We start from the raw sequence: 17,916 nt of genomic DNA on the forward strand, positions 1-17,916 counted from the left end.
CGTGAAAAAATGTGTTTTTCTCATCAGCCTCAAGGGTGGGTTTTTGCAGCCACAGGAAACACACCGTATCACTGAAGGGCAGCCCACCCGCCATGCCGTTACCTCACCATTTCCTCACTCTGGGTGCCCTATCTAAACTGCAACTGCGCACACAGTTCTCCACGCTTGCAGCCCAGAGCTGCTCCAGTGAAGGCATGGCCCCGAAAGCCAAGGAGAGTTCTGTGACCAGTCACTGAAATGCCTTATGGAGGTCCGCCACGATGTCCTCAACCCCTGCTTTGGCCACAAGAGGTCCAGCAATCTCACCAGTCCAGCTTGGGAGATGGTGGCAGCGGTGGTCAGTGTCAACACTGCACAGAAGAGGTTGGCCATCCAGTGCAGAAAGAGGGTGAACAATCTCATCCATGCCACCAGGGTAAGGCAACCATCTCTAAACTCACACATTCACAAGCCCATCACACATTCACTGGCATCTCACTCACTGCCAGCTCACTTACTCTCTCACACACATCCCCATGTCTCCATCCGGCCTCATCTCCTCTGGAGACTGCCTCCTCAGCCCTCACCATCTTGAGGCCACTTGCACAGATCAACATACTCCTCCACACACACCCTGGGATACTCTGCTTCCCCCTACAGCCTCACCCTGCAGTCTCTTCCCTTGCCTGAGGCCATTTCTCCCCCAAGCAAGCCCTAGCCCTGCAGCTGCAGAAAAGCCACCCCTGCCTTACCGCTGGTCTGACAGGAAGAAACTTGCCCGTGAGCCCCTCAAAAAGCGACGTGGTGCTGCCTGCAAAGCCTGGCGCTGATGACCACGAGTGCTGCCTGAAGCAAGGTAAGCAAACAAACACTCGAAGTCCCAAGTGAAGTGCAGCTCACCAGGTGCATGACGCTTATGTACTATTGTGAAGCACGTCTGCATGATACGCGAGCTCATGGTCCAGTGTGGAGGGGATGATTCCAGTGAGCAGGGCTTATCATGAGATTCTAATGTATTGAAATTAGCTTCCCGACATGTGGTGGCAGGAAACACAGCCCGCCATTGATAGGTGGAGCAGACAATCGCAAACTGGATTTACGACATGAGACTGATTTTTGTGATTTTCCGCTCCAGCCTGCTATGACACCCTTCGCAAATGGGAGCAGAAAATCCTGGCTTATGTTCCTATATTCCTAAAAGTGAATGAGAGCCTTGTAATCAGAATTGCTCATGACCCTTTCGCCTTACATTTTTATTGACAGAGTATATACACAGAGGAGCTGTAGGGGCAGGGATGGGTCCAGCTGCCCCACACCTCTCTGATCAGGAACTTCAATTGTTAGTGGAAGAGGTCCAGAGGAGGGGGTCTGTCCTGTACCCTGCTGGCCATCGAAATCCATCCGTCACAACAAAGGAGGTTTGGATACAAATTGTGGCTGCAGTGAGTGTAGCAAGGGAGCAGGATAAGGTGGCAGCTTTGGCGCCTCATTTATAGGCACTCGTGTTCATGTGAGGGGGCCAGGTTGTGAAGCACTTATTACCATGTGTGTTTGCAATATGACAAGGCCCTTGGCTATGATGGTGAGGTTTGCAACAATTTTAATGTGACTGAGTCAAACTCATTGATGTTGATCATCTCCATTGTGGGGCAGACCCTTGAGTAACTGTGGTGTCAATGCACAAAGTTCTTTAGGTGGAAGCTGCTCACCAGGGACTGACAGATGGCAATTGTGGGATCGGAGGACCTTATGAGAATCTATTTTGCACAAGGATGCCTCTGTACAGAATCAGCCCTGGCTACATGTTCATGATCCCAGCTGCTCTGTCATTGGTGGCCTCTTCATCCTCATTTGGTTCTGAATCATCAAAATAGACAGGGGCCTTCTCCTCCTCCTCATCTTACTCCTCCTGAGAGATCGGAGCTCTACCCATGGTCTCATTATCACAGATTTGGAAGCCCTTCCACTGCGTAGTATTGTGCAGCATGCAGAACACCACTACCCTTGCTGAGGCACATTGCAGGGCTCCGCCTGAGCAATTGAGGCACTTGAAGCGCGTTTTTTAAATGCCAATGGTCTGCTCAATTGTACTCCTGTGACGACATGGCTGCTGTTGTAGTTGCGCTCTGACTCAGCTCAAGGGCTCCTAAAGGGGGTCATTAGCTAATTTCTTAAAGGGGTCGCCTAGAAGCCAACCATCAATCTGCGTAGGTGGCTGAAATAGCGGAGGGAATTGGGAACTCTTTAGTATGAAGGAGTCACGGCAGCTACCCAGGGAACCACGCACACACATAAAGGAAGACCTTATTGTGGTCACAAACCACTTAAACATTGAGTAAGTGAAAAGACTTTCAGTTGACAAAGGTGTCAGCATGTTGATCTGGGGCCTTTATGACAACATGGGTGCAATCAATAACACCCTGCAGCTGAGGGAAGCCTGCTAATTGAGCTAAGGCTGTGGCTCTCTGCATCTGAGATGCCAAACCAACAGGGAAATTAACGTGCTCCCTCGCATGAGCAAACAGGGCATTAGTTACAGCCTTAATGCAGCTGTATGCTGTTGACTGGGATATACCAGACAGGTCTCCTGATGAGCCCTGGAAAGAGCCTGAGGCAAAAAAATTGAGGAGCGACTATTACCTTCAGTGTGTGGCTCAAGTTGTTTCTGGACCACGTGAATATGTCTGTCACTACCTTGTGGCTCAACCTCAGTCGCCTTCAGCACTTTTTCTCCGTGATATTGAGGTAGGATGTCCTAGGTCTGTACATGCTTCCCACAGGGTAGTACCTACTTGTCCTACCTCACCTCCTTCTTCCTGATGCGTGTGCCACAACCTCTTCCTCCTGACCTTCTGCTATCCCTCTGGCCTCCAGCTGCTCACATTAACTGGCTTCTATGGCCTCTATGTGCAAAGGTGCCATGCCCATCTTCTATCTTCCTCCGCATGAAGCAGAATGTGCCCTTCTCAAGCACAAATTTCTTCCTGGCATCTGTTTGCACGAGTCAGTAGAGGAAAAAAAATTGCCCTGTGAGACCACCAGTCCCACCCTCCTACTCCCCTGGCTTAAGGTAAGACAGTTGGTATTGAGTTTGTGCCAATTCTGGGGCAGGGAATATAAGTTTAAAGCGAATTCCACAGGAGTACCTGCACCTCTCCAAGAGGGGTACACCCTGGCTATCCAAGGAAACACAAAATTCAGACCTGCTCTGCATGCTTCGGACTCCACAATCTTAGGCTACCAAAATCTGACTTGAGTGGAGGCAGCTGATGATTTAAATGGCCAGCTGCCTCCCTGCACCATGCATGCACGAAACATGCCCTGCCCTCATGAAAATGGGAAGTGCCATGTTCGGGGGTGGGACTTTTGACTTCCAGGCTCGTCCGCCATTTTCATCATGACGGAGAGCCTCTCCATCATGGTGAAAATACAGGTCATAAAGTCCTAATGTCACACTGAAATTTCAATCCGACTTTTGTCTGATAGGCTTATCCACAAGCTAGATAAAGGAAGCAGAAATGAAAAATAATCAATTAATTATTGCCAATACAGCTGTAAATTTAACATTTTATCACGGTACTTACTTTGCTGTTTCAAAGTACATCCTGGCCTTATCGTTGTGTCCTTGCTGTTTGTATAACAAACCCATTTCATAAAGAGTAAATGGCACCAAATAATGATCATACCTTATCCTCTTCTCACTATATAAAATAAAGCAAAAAGCTCAATTATTTATAAATACAGTCCTAAACACAATGACCTAGACTGTGAACTTTATCCTGTTTGTATTTTAAAATCCAGTACTTGATGCATAGAATCTGCTGATTACCACAGTCTCAAAAGTCACGGTGAACAAATGTACATCTAGCATATCTGTAAACTAATTGTGAAAAGTGCAGCTGCAAGACAACCATAGGTCAAAAAACTTGCAATCCGTAGGAATGACATAAATCTGTACATGCGCAGTCCTGATCATTTATTTACTTTACAGCTGCTCTCAATCTAGAGCAGTAGCTCCTCCAATACTGGCCATAAGCATGTCATCATGGAAAAATTTAATAAAGTTTCCATTTGGGGATCTACCGGTTTCATTTGCAAGTGTTTGCCAAGATTGTGCTGAACAAAATAATCCTTGGAATTGCCTGTGGCAACACAGGGCATAGAGTTGGAGAAGAGAGGAGCTCAGTAAGGAGCTGCCAGCCCAGAGTAACCATGAAATCAGTGTCAATTTTTGTGAGATTATGTTCCTGCAAAGTGTCTTAGGCTGCTTTTCTTTGTTAAACACACTATATGAATGCAAGTTGTTGTGGTAGGGGATACATAGATTAATATAGATCATGCAGATTTAGAGTACTGCTCGATGTCATTACGAGTATCAATGTGTTTAGTGAGTTCACCCACTCTGAATAAATCCTTGTCTGGCAAAACGTATTTCTTCATTTAGTTCAGAAATGCTGCACTTGCTTATTTAAGTCAATTTGACTGCAACTGCATTTTCTTTACGCTCATTAAATCAATGAACTCTCCAAGCACTCACTGTACACTGGCATATCTCCATCTTGTATGATGCAACACTCATTTAACAAATGGAATTTTAAATCACCAAAAGAAAAGCGTGAGAGCAAGCCACCTTACCTTTGGATCACCTGATTGAAGCAGAGTTCAGCTTGTAAGAGACGGCCCAAATGTTTCAGACATAGCCCTTTTAGAAGCTGTACAAGACTCTCATCATCTACTTGGTATTCAACAGGCTCTGTTAGAGACAAGAGCAGAAAGTGACATATTATAGTCAAAGTTCAACAACTTTTGTCATCTAAAGTACCTATTGTTTCAGTAAAAAAAAAATTGATGTAATGTCTGTATTTTATTACACTGTTCTTTATTGTATTTTCCCTCAAATGTATGTTTCTTTGATATCCTACTGCTATGATCCCCAGCTGAGGTTACCACTCGACAAGCTAGAACCCAGGGTGGAACCCAGCTTGACAGATCATAACTTTTATTTGTTTGTTTAGATACGTGGTGAGGTGCTACTGAACAGAGTCACAAGATTCAGCTGATAAACTCTTAATAAAAGAATAAAACATTTATTAAACAAGAAAATATGAACTATATTACAATACTCCTTCACCCACAACCATATCTTTACAGATATATACAGATTTGTAAGGGTAACACAAGTTACAAAAACTCTTATACTATAATGTTCACAGTAAGTACTGTCCATATAAACCAACTGAGACCTGTGGTCAGACACACCACACTCTGAAACCAAGTGACAAATGCCACCCCAGACAGATTCTATGGATCTCTCTTCAACTCCACCCAGACACTTGTCACACCATGAGCTAACCAGTCTCACTGAACTCCGTCTTTCACATGAGGGTTTCCAATCTCCAGTTTCCAAGAACTCGCCTTGGAATCTTCTCCCAAACCGATGCTTTCTCTCAGGTGCCTTCTGCAAACGTTCACCTCCAGGGTTTCGAACTCTCTTTCCGAAGTTCCTCTCCCCTGGGTCACCACATGCATTCAAGCTTTCTTCCATGCACTCTCTCTCACTGTCTCAGCCCCCAACAGTACATTACGGCTTCACATGCCCATAGCAAAGAGTTACAGACCTTCAGCCATCTATTTGGACCCTCTGGCTTCTCACAAGCTTTTATCCCTTTAAGCTGGAAGCCTTCCTTTCTGCTCCTTACTTTCACTTCCACAGAACAGGACTTTTCCCAGGCTCCTGTCCTTCCTTTGACTAGAAGGTCTTCTTGGCACTTTCTCCTGTTCCACTCCGCTGGATTTGGGAGTCTTTTCTTAAGCTTGGGACTTGCTATCTGTCCCCTTTGCTCCAGTCTCTCCTGGCAGCTACTTTCAAAACCAACTGAACTCAAACAGCTTCCAAATCAAAATGTTGTTTCTAGTTTGTTCTGTTTGTGTCTGTGGGAGGGGCCTGCCTCTCTGGACCCCTGTTGTTAGGCAACAGCCCAGTTTTTTTTACTCTTTGCTTTACTTAGCTTAGAGTTGTAAAACTCTCAATAGAAAGTGAAACTAAAACTCAACTTAACACACAAATACAGAAATACAAATCAAACTTAAACTTTAAAGCTAAAACACATTCCTAACATCCACAAATACAAATATAACTTACTTAAACTATCTCTATTCCCTAACACTACATAATCTGTATATATCCTATAATTATTTGCTTCCTCTTTTGGGATGAGATTCCATATTATCAGGCAGCATCAGACAATTCAACTGTGAGAGGGGGCAGGAGAAGAGATCACAAGCGAGCTTTGATAATATACATCACTGCCCAATCTTAATGTGTGCACTCCCCAGCAAAGGGTCGCTTAACAGTAATCAGACTTGGGCACAGTAGCTCAATTTCCTTTTCCTAACTAAGGCAAAAGGGCCATTTCTACAGCTATCATACCTGAGAATATCCGACACAACAGCAGCAGACACCCAAAGAAGTACCTCCGAGAATTTACTTCTGAGTCTATTGATTGTGTCTGATTTATTTTCCATTTTATGCCTCTAATTATTCCCCACTTTTAGTTTTCTACAGAGAGGATTTGTCAAACAAAAGTACTAGCAGATCTGTCATGGCATTTTTCACAGGTCATTGAACTCAGCCAGGCAGACTTGGCATCCGAGTGTTCTTTTTTTGAAAGCATCCTAGACATGTGCTTATGATGCAACATTACAATGTACTCACTGGGGTGTTTTTGTAACTCTATTTCTGCCTTTTCTATTGTAACCAGCATGTTCTCAGTCAGGTCTGCTCGTTTACCCAGTATTGCAAATCCATTCCACACGTACATCATTTCCTGTCAGGAGGAATAAATTAATGTATTTATCAAATCAATAATAACCAGTCCCAACTAAATAATGGAATGAAATTACATAACCCAAATCTGGCTCTTAACTCGCCAAGGTTTCTTCCACAGCACCTCCCAAACTTGCAAGTTCCACCCCAAATCATACACCATCCCGAACTGCACATTTATCATCACAGTTCTTTCATTGCCGCTTAGCCAAAATCCTGGAACTCCTTACCTAACAGTGCTGTGGGAGTACCTTCACTACATGGAAAGCAACGGTTTAAAAACCAATTAAAGATGGGCAATAAATGCCCGCTCTGCCAGCAATGCCCATATTCCGAGAACAAAGAAAAAATTGACCTCGCTCCTTGAAGGTGGTTTTTATTTTTTTTTAAAATAACAAACAAGTCATTGGTTGACTCAAAACTAAGTTGTCTTATGTTATTTATGGTATACCATTAATTCACTGATTATCATTGAATAGGCAAATGCATAAATAAATTCTATCTATTCACATGCTTTGTCTAACCCCAGTAAGGTTTTATCTTCCAGATTTTTATATTGGATGGCATTTGAAGGAGAGTGATGGTAACACTTAAAAATGTGACTAAAAGTAATTTGTATGGGTCCACATCACAAATTCCACTGTCTCTCAATCCATTTATTTGTTTGCCAGGTTTGTACAGGACAAATCTCTATGCTGGGAGATACTGAAGTTAGAAATGTGTAGCCTGGGTAGAAAATACAGCAGGACCTGGTCTCAGGCTTTTCTCTGCCAGGGTTTCTGTATCTTTTTGCAGTGACTGCATAATACACCAGCCAACAGACTTAAATAGACATATGATGATGCCCTGCAAAACACATACTACAAGGTATTTCCCACCATTCACACACTTGAAACACTTGGCACAGCCTGACATCAAGTGTTGGTAGGGGCATTTTTTTCTCCATTTCCCTCTACGTTTTAGACTCCCCACTTATTCTATTAAATCCAACAATGGATTGTATTAGGTAAATGAAGAGGACAACATACACTGCCAGAATGAGGGATTAGACTTAGTGAAGAACATAAAGTTTTAGCTGGGCTGGTGCAGAATTCAAGATTATATACTCAGCATTGTAAAAGGGGTTGTACTCCATTTGCAGTAAAATTGATATAAATCAGCTTTTACAACAGCAAACTCAGCACAGTAAATCAGCTTCTACAAGAAGCTCCTTAATTAGTTGCTAAACAAAATATTTTGGATTATAAATCAAATCTAAACATATCAATTCTCATGCAAACAGCATTTGCTAAATCCAGTTTTCCCCATAATATGACAATCTGTGCAACAGATACCTCCTTCTATCCAAGCTTGATTATACCACATCCTTTGGCTGTTTAACCCTTCCACATAAACAAATTCCACTGCATATCAATTTGCTATTTTCCAGAGGCATATGTTAACTCTAATTACACTGCAAATGAGTTAACTTCAGGCTCAAAGGCAAATGATCACAGGCTAAATTTTGTGAAATTCCTCATCCAGCATGGAATCTTGCTGGACCAGATTGAAGATGCAGAGTTGGCCGCATTGAAAAGTACCTAGGACTACACTCCTGTGCAGTCAGGCTCTGTGTTATCACTCAATGAACAACTTAATACTTCTGCTTCTGAACCATCACAATTGAGGCACCACCTCTCTCAGCCTACTTATTTTAAAAATTTATTTCATCTGAAAAATGTGTGTCAAAACAAAGAATCCTCACCAGTAAAGGCAGGACCAGTTTGACAGGGTTTGGAGTCGTGTACCGTCTGGCTTTTCTCACTGCAAACTTCTCTGTGGGTATAGATTTCCCAGCAATTCGTTGCTTCAGACCTTCAACTTGTCTGCAATCCAAACAACAGTCTTACAACAGCAAAGTCAATGATAAGAGGTTTTGCAATTTTTCATGAAAAGAAACATTCAGTCAAGTTTTTTTTTGCTTGTAGAAATAAAAAGAAAACAAAAACAACAGCGTGCAGTTATACAGTGCCTAGGGTGTGGTAAATCCTCCCAAAATGCTTCACAGTGCTTTCTACAGTATCAGTGGGAGATGGGAAGAGAAACAGGGGATTGGAGGTTAGATTGAATGCTATTTTCAGGGCTATGGAAAGGATCAGTTGGTGTCTAATTGGATAGCTTTTTCAAAGAGCCAGTAAAAGCATGATGGGCTAAATGGTCTCACTCTGTGCTGCAAGATTCTATGAAAAAGAATGCAGAATATGTTCAGTGCTGGCAACAGAAACTGCAAGGAATAAGAGGAGAATGGAGGCTACTTTCAGTGCCATGTATGGTTTTGAAAGAAATGGGGGTAGACGGAGGAGAATGGACTCTAGTTTCAGTGCTGTGTACAGTATCTGCAAGAACTGAGAAGAGGTGCAGGAGAATGGAGCCCAGATTTTATCCTTATCTGCCAAGTACTGCACTTGAGGTCCTTTAGTTCAGTTTGTAAAAACGAAATAGCCCATTAATTCAGGGGATCACTGCAGGGTCCTTAAACATTCATCACCTCAAGATAAAATTTTGACAGTAACAACAATCAAAGCCTCACTGACCTGAATAGTTCTTCCACTTTCTCTCCAGTCTTTTGAATGTCTTCCTCTGGGAGCATGCTGAGAATTGCAGCTTTCTGAAACGTGTAGATTGCCTGTAGTAACAATAGTGATCTTATGTCAGAAATCTTCCAACTTCACAAAGACATGGGTTCTCACATTATTGGGGGTGGGGGGGGTTGGACCTCGGCAGGGAGAAGGTTGGGGTGGGGGGTCAGGCCTGCAGGGTGGGTCAGGTCATGGTGAGGGGGGGGGGCGGGTGAACGGTCAGGACTTGGTTTGGAGAGGGGGTGGTGAGAGTCGGGTCTGCGGAGGGGTGGGGGAGTCCCGTGCAGATGGGGGGAATCTCATTGGGTTTGAAGGGGGTGGGGAATACTGTGTGGGGCTGGTTAGTCAGGGAGTGGGGGAGTTCCCTGGGGAGGGGTCAGTCTGGGTCTTCACAAGTTACCCAGAAGGGATTGGATGCGGGTCCAGGTGCCTTGCTGCTTATTTTCCCACTAACTTTCTAACATCAGCAAACTTGGATACTTAACACTCAGTTCCCTCATCTAAGTCATTAATATAGATTGTTAATAGCTGAGGCACAAGCACTGATCCTTGCGGTATCCTAATAGTTACATTCTGCCAACCAAAAACGATCTGTTTATTCCTGTCTGTTTTCTATTAGTTAACCAACCCTTATTCCATGCTAAATATTACCCACTCTCCCATGAGTCCTAACTTTGTATAATAACCTCTTGTCCAGCATGTAATCAAATGCTCTTTTAAAAAGTTAATTTAGACCACATTTACTCGATTCTTCCCTATCCAGCCTGTTGGTCACATCCTCAAAAGACTAACAGATTTGTCAAATGCAATTTCCCTATCATAAAATGTGTTAACTCTGCTTAATCATGATTTTTTTTTTAAGTGACGTGAATCATAACCCTCATAACAGATTCCAGCATTTCCGCCACAATTGATGCCAAGTTAGCTGGTTGATAATTCCCTATTTTCTCTCTCCCTCCTTTCTTGAACTTGCTACCTTCCAATCCACTGGGAGCATTCTAGAATCTAAGAAATTCTGGATTCAATGCATCCACTATCAAATCCAGGGGATTTGTTGGTTTTTTAGTTCCATAATTTCTCCTGTACTATTTCTTTACTAATGCTATTATCTTTAAGCCCTTCATTTTCACTCAAGCTTTGATTCTGCCTGCTTCTGGAAAGTGTATTTTTGTGACTTCTACAGTGAAGGCTGATAAAAAGTATTCGTTTAATGTCTGCCACTTCCTTATAGCCCATTATAATTACTTCTGTCACTGCCTCTAAGGGATACCCATTTACTCTTGCTAATATCTTCCTTTTTACAAACACAAAGAAGCTTTTACAATCTCTTTTTATGTCTCCTGCTAGTTTACACTCATATCCTATTCTCTCTTTCTTTATCAGTTTATCCTTTGCTGAATTTTAAAATTCCCCCAATCCTCATTCACTTTTTGGAAAGGCTCTTCCTTTAATTCAATACAATCTTTAACTTCTCATTAGCCATGGTTAGACAATTTTCCCTGTAATATTTTTATTCCTTAAGGGATTGTATAACTATTGCAAATTACAAATTACTTATTTAAATACTTGCCAAAATATCTTTTAAATATCTACCAAAATATTTTTTAACCTAGTTTCCCAATCTATTTTAGCCAACTCACCCCTTATATTCATGCAGTTTGATTTGTTCAGTTTAAGACCCTAGTTTTGATCTTAACTAAATCAATTTCAAACTCAATTCCAGCCTGGGCCGCCACCCCCCCTCGACTAGCTTCCAGCCTGGGCCTTCCACTGGCTTCCAGATTGGATCTTGGATTCCAACAAGGAGCACATTTCAATACTTTCACTGTAACATAACATTTCAATAAATTAACACACTGAGTTGGGCTGACAAGCATTAGTAGCAAATGAAAGGCAGCTAAATTCAAAATAGTGTTAGTTAGACAGGTGGAGTGTAAGATCTTTTGTATAGCACATTGTCTACAAATTTACTTACTTGAGACCACCGACTTTCTTTGGAGAGGAGATCGGCAAAGCGGTATGCCTGCAGCCACTGCTGCTGAAAGGAGTGACTCCACATTAGTTCCCAGTAACACAGATGATGAATCTGTCTCCACTCTTCCTGAGCTGCTATGCATTCCTCAAACTTCTTCTCAGCCTATGTTTTCAGTATAAAAAAATACAAATGAAAAAAGAAATATCAATTAGCATGAACTGAAAATAAGATAAAGAAGGACTTCCATTTATGTAATGCCTTTCATTACCTCACAATAATTTCTGGCCAATGAACTATTTTTAAAGTGTTGGCACTGTTGTAATGTAGGGAAACTCAGCAGCCAATTTGGGCACAGCAAGCTCCCACAAACAATGATGCAATCAAGACTATATAATCTGTTTTAGTGCTGCTGTTTGAGGGAAGATATTTGTGTCCAGCTGATGGGGCGGACAAAACCTTGGTTTAAACTCCCATTAGAAGGACAGCATTCCCTCAGCACTGCACAACCAGAGTGTCCCATATTTATCTGCAAACCAATGTTCATACATATTCATCAGTCAATGAAATAATACTTTTACAACTGTAACTGTCTTTCTCTTTAATGTTTCCCTCATCTTTTAATGAGGGCTGCCAACTTTATGCCTCTTGAGGCTTGGTACAAAACACATTTCAATGTCAGTCTTATGTCATACCACTCTTCCTTCCCTTGTCTCTCCCAGTTTAGTCAGGTGGAACAGCAAGATGGGAAAGGTGTCATGGTTTCCCTGACTTGAAGGCATAGGCCTGATTTTTCTAATAAAGTGCCTTTTGCTTCCTTAGAATTTTTCAAAAAGTAATAACACGGGGACATGCTTTTTCTGTTAAATATTCTCATGGATCAGCCTTATTTTTGGAGTGTCCTACCTGAATACAGATCAGGGGAGAATGAGTGTCCAGACTGTTTCCGGCCCCCACCTGACCTGTTCTCAATTGCCTTTCCCCCAATGTAGCACCAGGCCACCGCACCCCCCCCAACCTCCCTACCCCTGAGAACCACTGCTGATGCCACCCTGGCCCAAAACTTTAATTGTCTGTACCAGCAAGCTTCTTGGGGAATATCAGTCTCATGTAAATGAGGACCGAGGGCCAATATCAGGCATGCTTCCGGCCTACCTGTTCTGGCACGAGGTTTGGCAGGCTGTAAGAACTCATTTGTAGATCACTGCGTTTAAAAACACCGCTCTTGGAGCACAACTCTACCCCAAAATCTTTTCCGTAAAGAAAGAACCCAAAACATGACAAGCACTTCTCAAGTTCTCAGGGCATCTCAAAGGTATTTCACAACGACAGAGTCATTTTTGAAGACAGTTAGTGTTGCTTTGGAACATGCAGCAGCCAACTGCACAGAGCACTAGAATTATTAGCTCCACAGTCTAGAGTTTAGTAAATTGGAGCAAGTTGGCAAGCTCTTCTAGGTTATCTACACAGTCAGAAATTATGCGCTGCATGAGTAGAATACAAGCCCAGAATTAATGAACATACATGAATGGCAAAAAATCTGACTAAAATTGCCAACAGTCTACTATTCTGTGTGTTATAAATTGAACATGTATACCAAATAAAAGCCTAAAAGGAGCATGCATTTTGTAACATTCAAAATGGAATTAAAAAGACTCACCATTTCAAAGTTTCCCCTGAGTATTTTTATTCTTGCTGAATAAAATAATATAATGGAGCCCTAAAGGCAAAGGACAAAGCTTGTTATTGACATTTCATATAAAAGTCAAGATTTCATCAGTGAGGCTGGATTGGTTGCAAAGGTATAGCTTACAATGTTGTTGAAAAATAAAATTCAAACGTGGTAGGGTTTTCTAGAAGGTACTGCTTGGTGAGCAGCATCATTGAAAAATTTGTGAATATCCATACTCAAACTGCAAGTACAATGCTGCAAAATCAACATCAAAGTGCGTCATAGTCCATGAAGTGCTTTTGAAGTGTAGTCACAGCCGTATAGGAAACATGACAGTCAGTTTGCTTCCCTCTGCCAGCATCTCCCCAATGGCCACTGCCAGTGGTGTAGCAGTTTTGGATTTAAATCTTCAAGCTGCCTGGGGACACCAGTCTCATGAAAATGAGGGCCAAGGGCCAGTACCAGGTGGGAGGCCAGCAGTGAGATAATGACCATCTGTTCCAGCTATTGGTTGAGGGATAAATATTAGCCAGGACACTGGCAGAACTCCCCTATTCTTCTACAGAATAGTGCAAAGGGATCATTTACACCAACATCGAGTAGATGGAGCCTTGGTTTAATGTCTCATCCAAAGGATGGCATCTCTGACAATGCAGCACTCCCTCATTAGTGCACTGAAGCGTCAGTTTAGATTATGCTCTGAAGTCCCTGGAGTGGAGCTTGGGTCCAAGTCTTGACTCAGGAGGCGAGGGTGCTACTACAAAGGCATACGCAAAAAACAAAAATGCCTTTGGTGGACAAATGCTTCCTATATAACAGCAAAGGAAGAAATTCAGATAAATGCAATAAGCATATCTGAAAGGAACATTACAGGAATACATTTATAGGCTACAGTCATAATCTGGCATAATTTCAAGGCCCCAATTTTTAGACATCGACAGCAGCTTCCTCCCAACATTTTAACTTTTCCACAAAGTTCTGAGCAAGATTTACCTTCAGAGCTATTTCACCGTTGAATGTGGATCAGACTTAAACCAGCCCAACCCTAATGTGCCTCCGACCCATTTTCCTTGTTAAAGCTTAATTAAAATTGCAGACAGGGCTCCCACTGGGGCCACCACCACACAGAAGGAGCCCAACTCTGCCAAGCAAGAAAATACAAACATAAGTAGCACTCACAGAAGGAGGCGAAGCAACAACAGCTAATGGAGAAAAAACGATAGGAAGACTTCCAGTGACAGTTTGATAAAGGGCTCAGGATGAGGCCTAGTTTTGTCAATAGGAGATAAGGGCATGAGAGAGGGAGACCTGTCCACTACCAGGCCTCTCCACTTCCAACACGGACATTAATAGTTTTCCTATTTCTGCTGAATAAAGTACTGCCGCCCCACCCCCAATTCTGGTCTTAACTGGGGCTGGCAGTGCACCAACGGGTAGCAGCAAACTATTTTTTTATTCGTTAGTGAGATATGGTGTCGCTGGCTAGGCCAGCATTTATTGCCCATCCCCTAATTGCCCCCGAGAAGGTGGTGGTGAGCTGCCTTCTTGAACCGCTGCAGTCCATGGCCTCATCTGCCCTCACCATCATTTCAGTGCAGTGGAACAGTTAAAGGGGTTTGTGCCTGAAGTAAGGTGAGTGGGGGTGAGGAGGAGTGGAAGGAATGAGAAAGCCAGATGATTCTAGGGGTGGGCATCTAAAGTCGGTCCTCCTATCCCATTTTCCTTCCTTCTTTGCAATTATCCGGGTATAGGAGAAGATAACAAAAACAGAAAATGCTGGAAAAACTCAGCAGGTCTGACAGCATCTGTGGAGAGAAAGACTCCAGTTATACGGACTCGAAACGTTAACTTTGTTTTTTTCTCTCCACAGATGCTGTCAGACCTGCTGAATTTTTCCAGCATGTTCTGTTTTTGTTTCAGGTTTCCAGCATCCGCAGTATTTTGCTTTTATTACAGGGGAAGATAATCTAGTTTATTAACTCTGACATTCTAATAATAAACAGACAATAAAAAATAAAACACAGAGTTGCACTAACAGTTTACATGCTCTCTTGACAATCAGGTATAGCATATGTTACATTACTGAACCAGTAATCCAGAGCCCGGTTAATAAACTTGAAAATGGGAATTAAAACCACACTCCCGCAGTTAAAAATAAAAACTAAATTCAAGTTCTAAGAATCTGGAAGTAAAAAACTGGAGTCAGTAAAATTGATCATGAGGCTGTCCTCAACCAGGCTGGCCTACATGTGACTCTAGTCCAACACCACAGTGTTTGATTCTTAATTGCCTTCTGAAGTGGCCTAGCAAGCCATACAAAGCACTATCAGTGGATCAAGGAAAAATCTCACGCCACCACCTCAGGGCAACTAGGGCTGGTCTGCAAACACCAGCCTTGCCAATGCACCCACAAGAAAGAATATATATTTTTTAAAAGATGATGGTATACTATGTGTTGTAATGTGCCTTTAAGGGATTGCAGCATGAGAGCCCTAGAAAGGAAGTGTATCCAGTTTTAGTTTCACTTTTGCTTTCGAACAGAGCACAGCACACACAGCTCTGCTACTGGTGTATTCAGGCTTTATTCCTTTGTATAAATGTTCCCACGTTTCTAGTCTCAATTAAAGAACCCACAATGTGTTTGCACAATCCCTAATGAACGATTGGCCCTTTATATTATTATAAAACCGCGACACTACGAATGCTTGCTACTTATCGGTTCTTGCAGATGTTTTAGTTGAGAATCTCTTCTAGTAACACGTTTTGGTGCAATTATTCAACATCAGGGTCATGGGTATTGCAATTGAAGATTTAATACAAAACAGAAAATTAGGAATTATTTTTCTTCAATACTTACATTAGGATATTTCTCGAGGTAAGGTTGAAGGAGTGTTTCGGCTTCTTGGAGGTTGCCTTCACCCGCACCTGTTAAATAGTTTCATCATTGAGAAGAAAGTAAGTAGTTTTTTCTTCATAAAGGCACATTTGGGTGCACTGGACACCAAAGAAAAATATAACTTCCACTAAAAGCCGCCCAAAGGAGGAACAGAAATGCATGTTCATTTATATAGTATTTTCCACAACCTTAGGGCGCACCAAAGTGCTTCACGGACGATTAAGTACGTTTGAAATGTAGTCATTGTTGTAATGTTAAGAGAACGCAGTAGCTGATTTGCACAAAGCAAGGTTTCACAAACATCGAGATATTGACCAGATAACATAGGTGATGGCATAATGGTATTGTCGATGGGCGAGTAATCCAGAGACCCAGGGTAATGCTCTGGGGACCCGGGTTTGAATCCCGCCACGGCAGATGGTGGAATTTGAATTCAATAAAAATCTGGAATTAAAAGTTTAATGATGACTATGAAACTATTGTTGTAAAAACCTGTCTGGTTCAAGAAATCTGCGTCCTTACCTGGCCGACATTTGATTCTTAACTGCCCTCTGAAATGGCCTAGCAAGCCACTCAGTTGTATCAAACCATTACAAAGTCTCAGAAAAGGAATGAAACCAGACAGACCATCTGGCCCCGGAAACAACAACAGCAAATTCAGCCGTATCGACACTGAGAAGTCCTCCTTACTAATACCTGTCTCACGGAATCACCTTACAGATAGTGCCCCAGACACCACCATCACCATTCCTGGGTATGTCCTGTGCCACCGGCAGGAAAGACCCCAGCAGAGGTGGCGGCACAGTGATAGACGGGAGGGAGGGAGTTGCCCTGGGAGTTCTCAACATCAACTCCGGACCCCATGAAGTCTCATGGCATCAGGTCAAACATGAACAAGGAAACCTCCTGCTGATTACCATGTACTGCTCTTTCTCCGCTCAGATCAGTGCTCCTCCACGTTGAACACCACTTGGAGGAAGCAATGAAGAATGTACTCTGGGTGGGGGACTGCAATGTCCATCACCAAGAGTGGCTCAGTAGCATCACTACTGACCGAGCTGGCTAAGACCCAAAGGGCAGGTGGTGAGGGAACCAACAAGAGGAAAAACATACCTGACCTCATCCTCACCTCACCAACCTGCCTGCCGCAGGTGCATCTGTCCATGACTGTATCAGTAGGAGTGACCATTGCACAGTCCTTGTGGAGATGAAGTCCCACCTGCACATTGAGGATACCCTCCATCATGTTGTGTGGCACAACCACCGTGCTAAATGGGATAGATTCCAAACAGATCTAGCAACTCAAGACTGGGCATCCATAAGGCACTGTGGGCCATCAGCAGCAGCAGAATTGTACTCAACCACAATCTGTAACCTCATGGCCTGGCATATCTCCCACTCTACCATTACCATCAAGTCACAGGATCAACACTGATTCAATGAAGAGTGCAGGAGGGCATGCCAGGAGCAGCACCAGGCATACCTAAAAATGAGGTGTCAACCTGGTGAAGCTACAACACAGGACTACTTGCGTGCCAAACAGTAAAAGCAGGAAGTGATAGACAAAGCTAAGCGATCCACAACCAACAGATCGGATCTAAGCTCTGCAGTCCTGCCACATCCAGTCATGAATGGCGGTGGACAATTAAACAACTCACTGGAAGAGGAGGCTCCACAAATATCCCCATCCTCACTGATGGGGGAGCACAGCACATCAGTGCAAAAGATAAGGCTGAAGCATTGGTTACAATCTTCAGCCATAAGTGCTGAGTGGATGATCCATCTGGTCCTCCTCCAGAGGTCCCCAGCATCACAGGTGCCAGCCTTCAGCCAATTCGATTCACTCCGCATGATATCAAGAAACGCTGAAGGAATTTGGATACTACAAAGGCCACGGGGCCTGGCAATATTCCGGCAATAGTACTGAAGATGTGCTCCAGAGCTTGCCGTGCC

General features: G+C 43.1%; 1 protein-coding gene across 6 annotated transcripts in view; it reads right to left on the reverse strand.

Moving 5' to 3' along the window:
* Positions 1-17,916, reverse strand: part of ttc39b (tetratricopeptide repeat domain 39B) — a 180,055-nt gene that overhangs the window by 14,495 nt on the left and 147,644 nt on the right. For 4 of the 6 annotated variants that reach the window (XM_078570305.1, XM_078570298.1, XM_078570310.1 and 1 more), the window contains 8 exons: positions 15,925-15,992; positions 13,056-13,115; positions 11,399-11,560; positions 9,379-9,470; positions 8,550-8,670; positions 6,695-6,806; positions 4,615-4,732; positions 3,564-3,680 (listed from right to left, as the gene is read on the reverse strand). In XM_078570305.1, coding sequence (XP_078426431.1) covers positions 3,564-3,680; positions 4,615-4,732; positions 6,695-6,806; positions 8,550-8,670; positions 9,379-9,470; positions 11,399-11,560; positions 13,056-13,115; positions 15,925-15,992 — 850 coding nt within the window. Of the gene's footprint in view, positions 1-3,563; positions 3,681-4,614; positions 4,802-6,694; positions 6,807-8,549; positions 8,671-9,378; positions 9,471-11,398; positions 11,561-13,055; positions 13,116-15,924; positions 15,993-17,916 lie in introns of those variants that run through there. The other 2 variants (XR_013580511.1, XM_078570312.1) reach the window with 2 other exon arrangements.

This window comes from Cetorhinus maximus, chromosome 2 (assembly GCF_964194155.1).
Source record: "Cetorhinus maximus chromosome 2, sCetMax3.hap1.1, whole genome shotgun sequence".
NCBI classification, from domain to species: domain Eukaryota; kingdom Metazoa; phylum Chordata; class Chondrichthyes; order Lamniformes; family Cetorhinidae; genus Cetorhinus; species Cetorhinus maximus.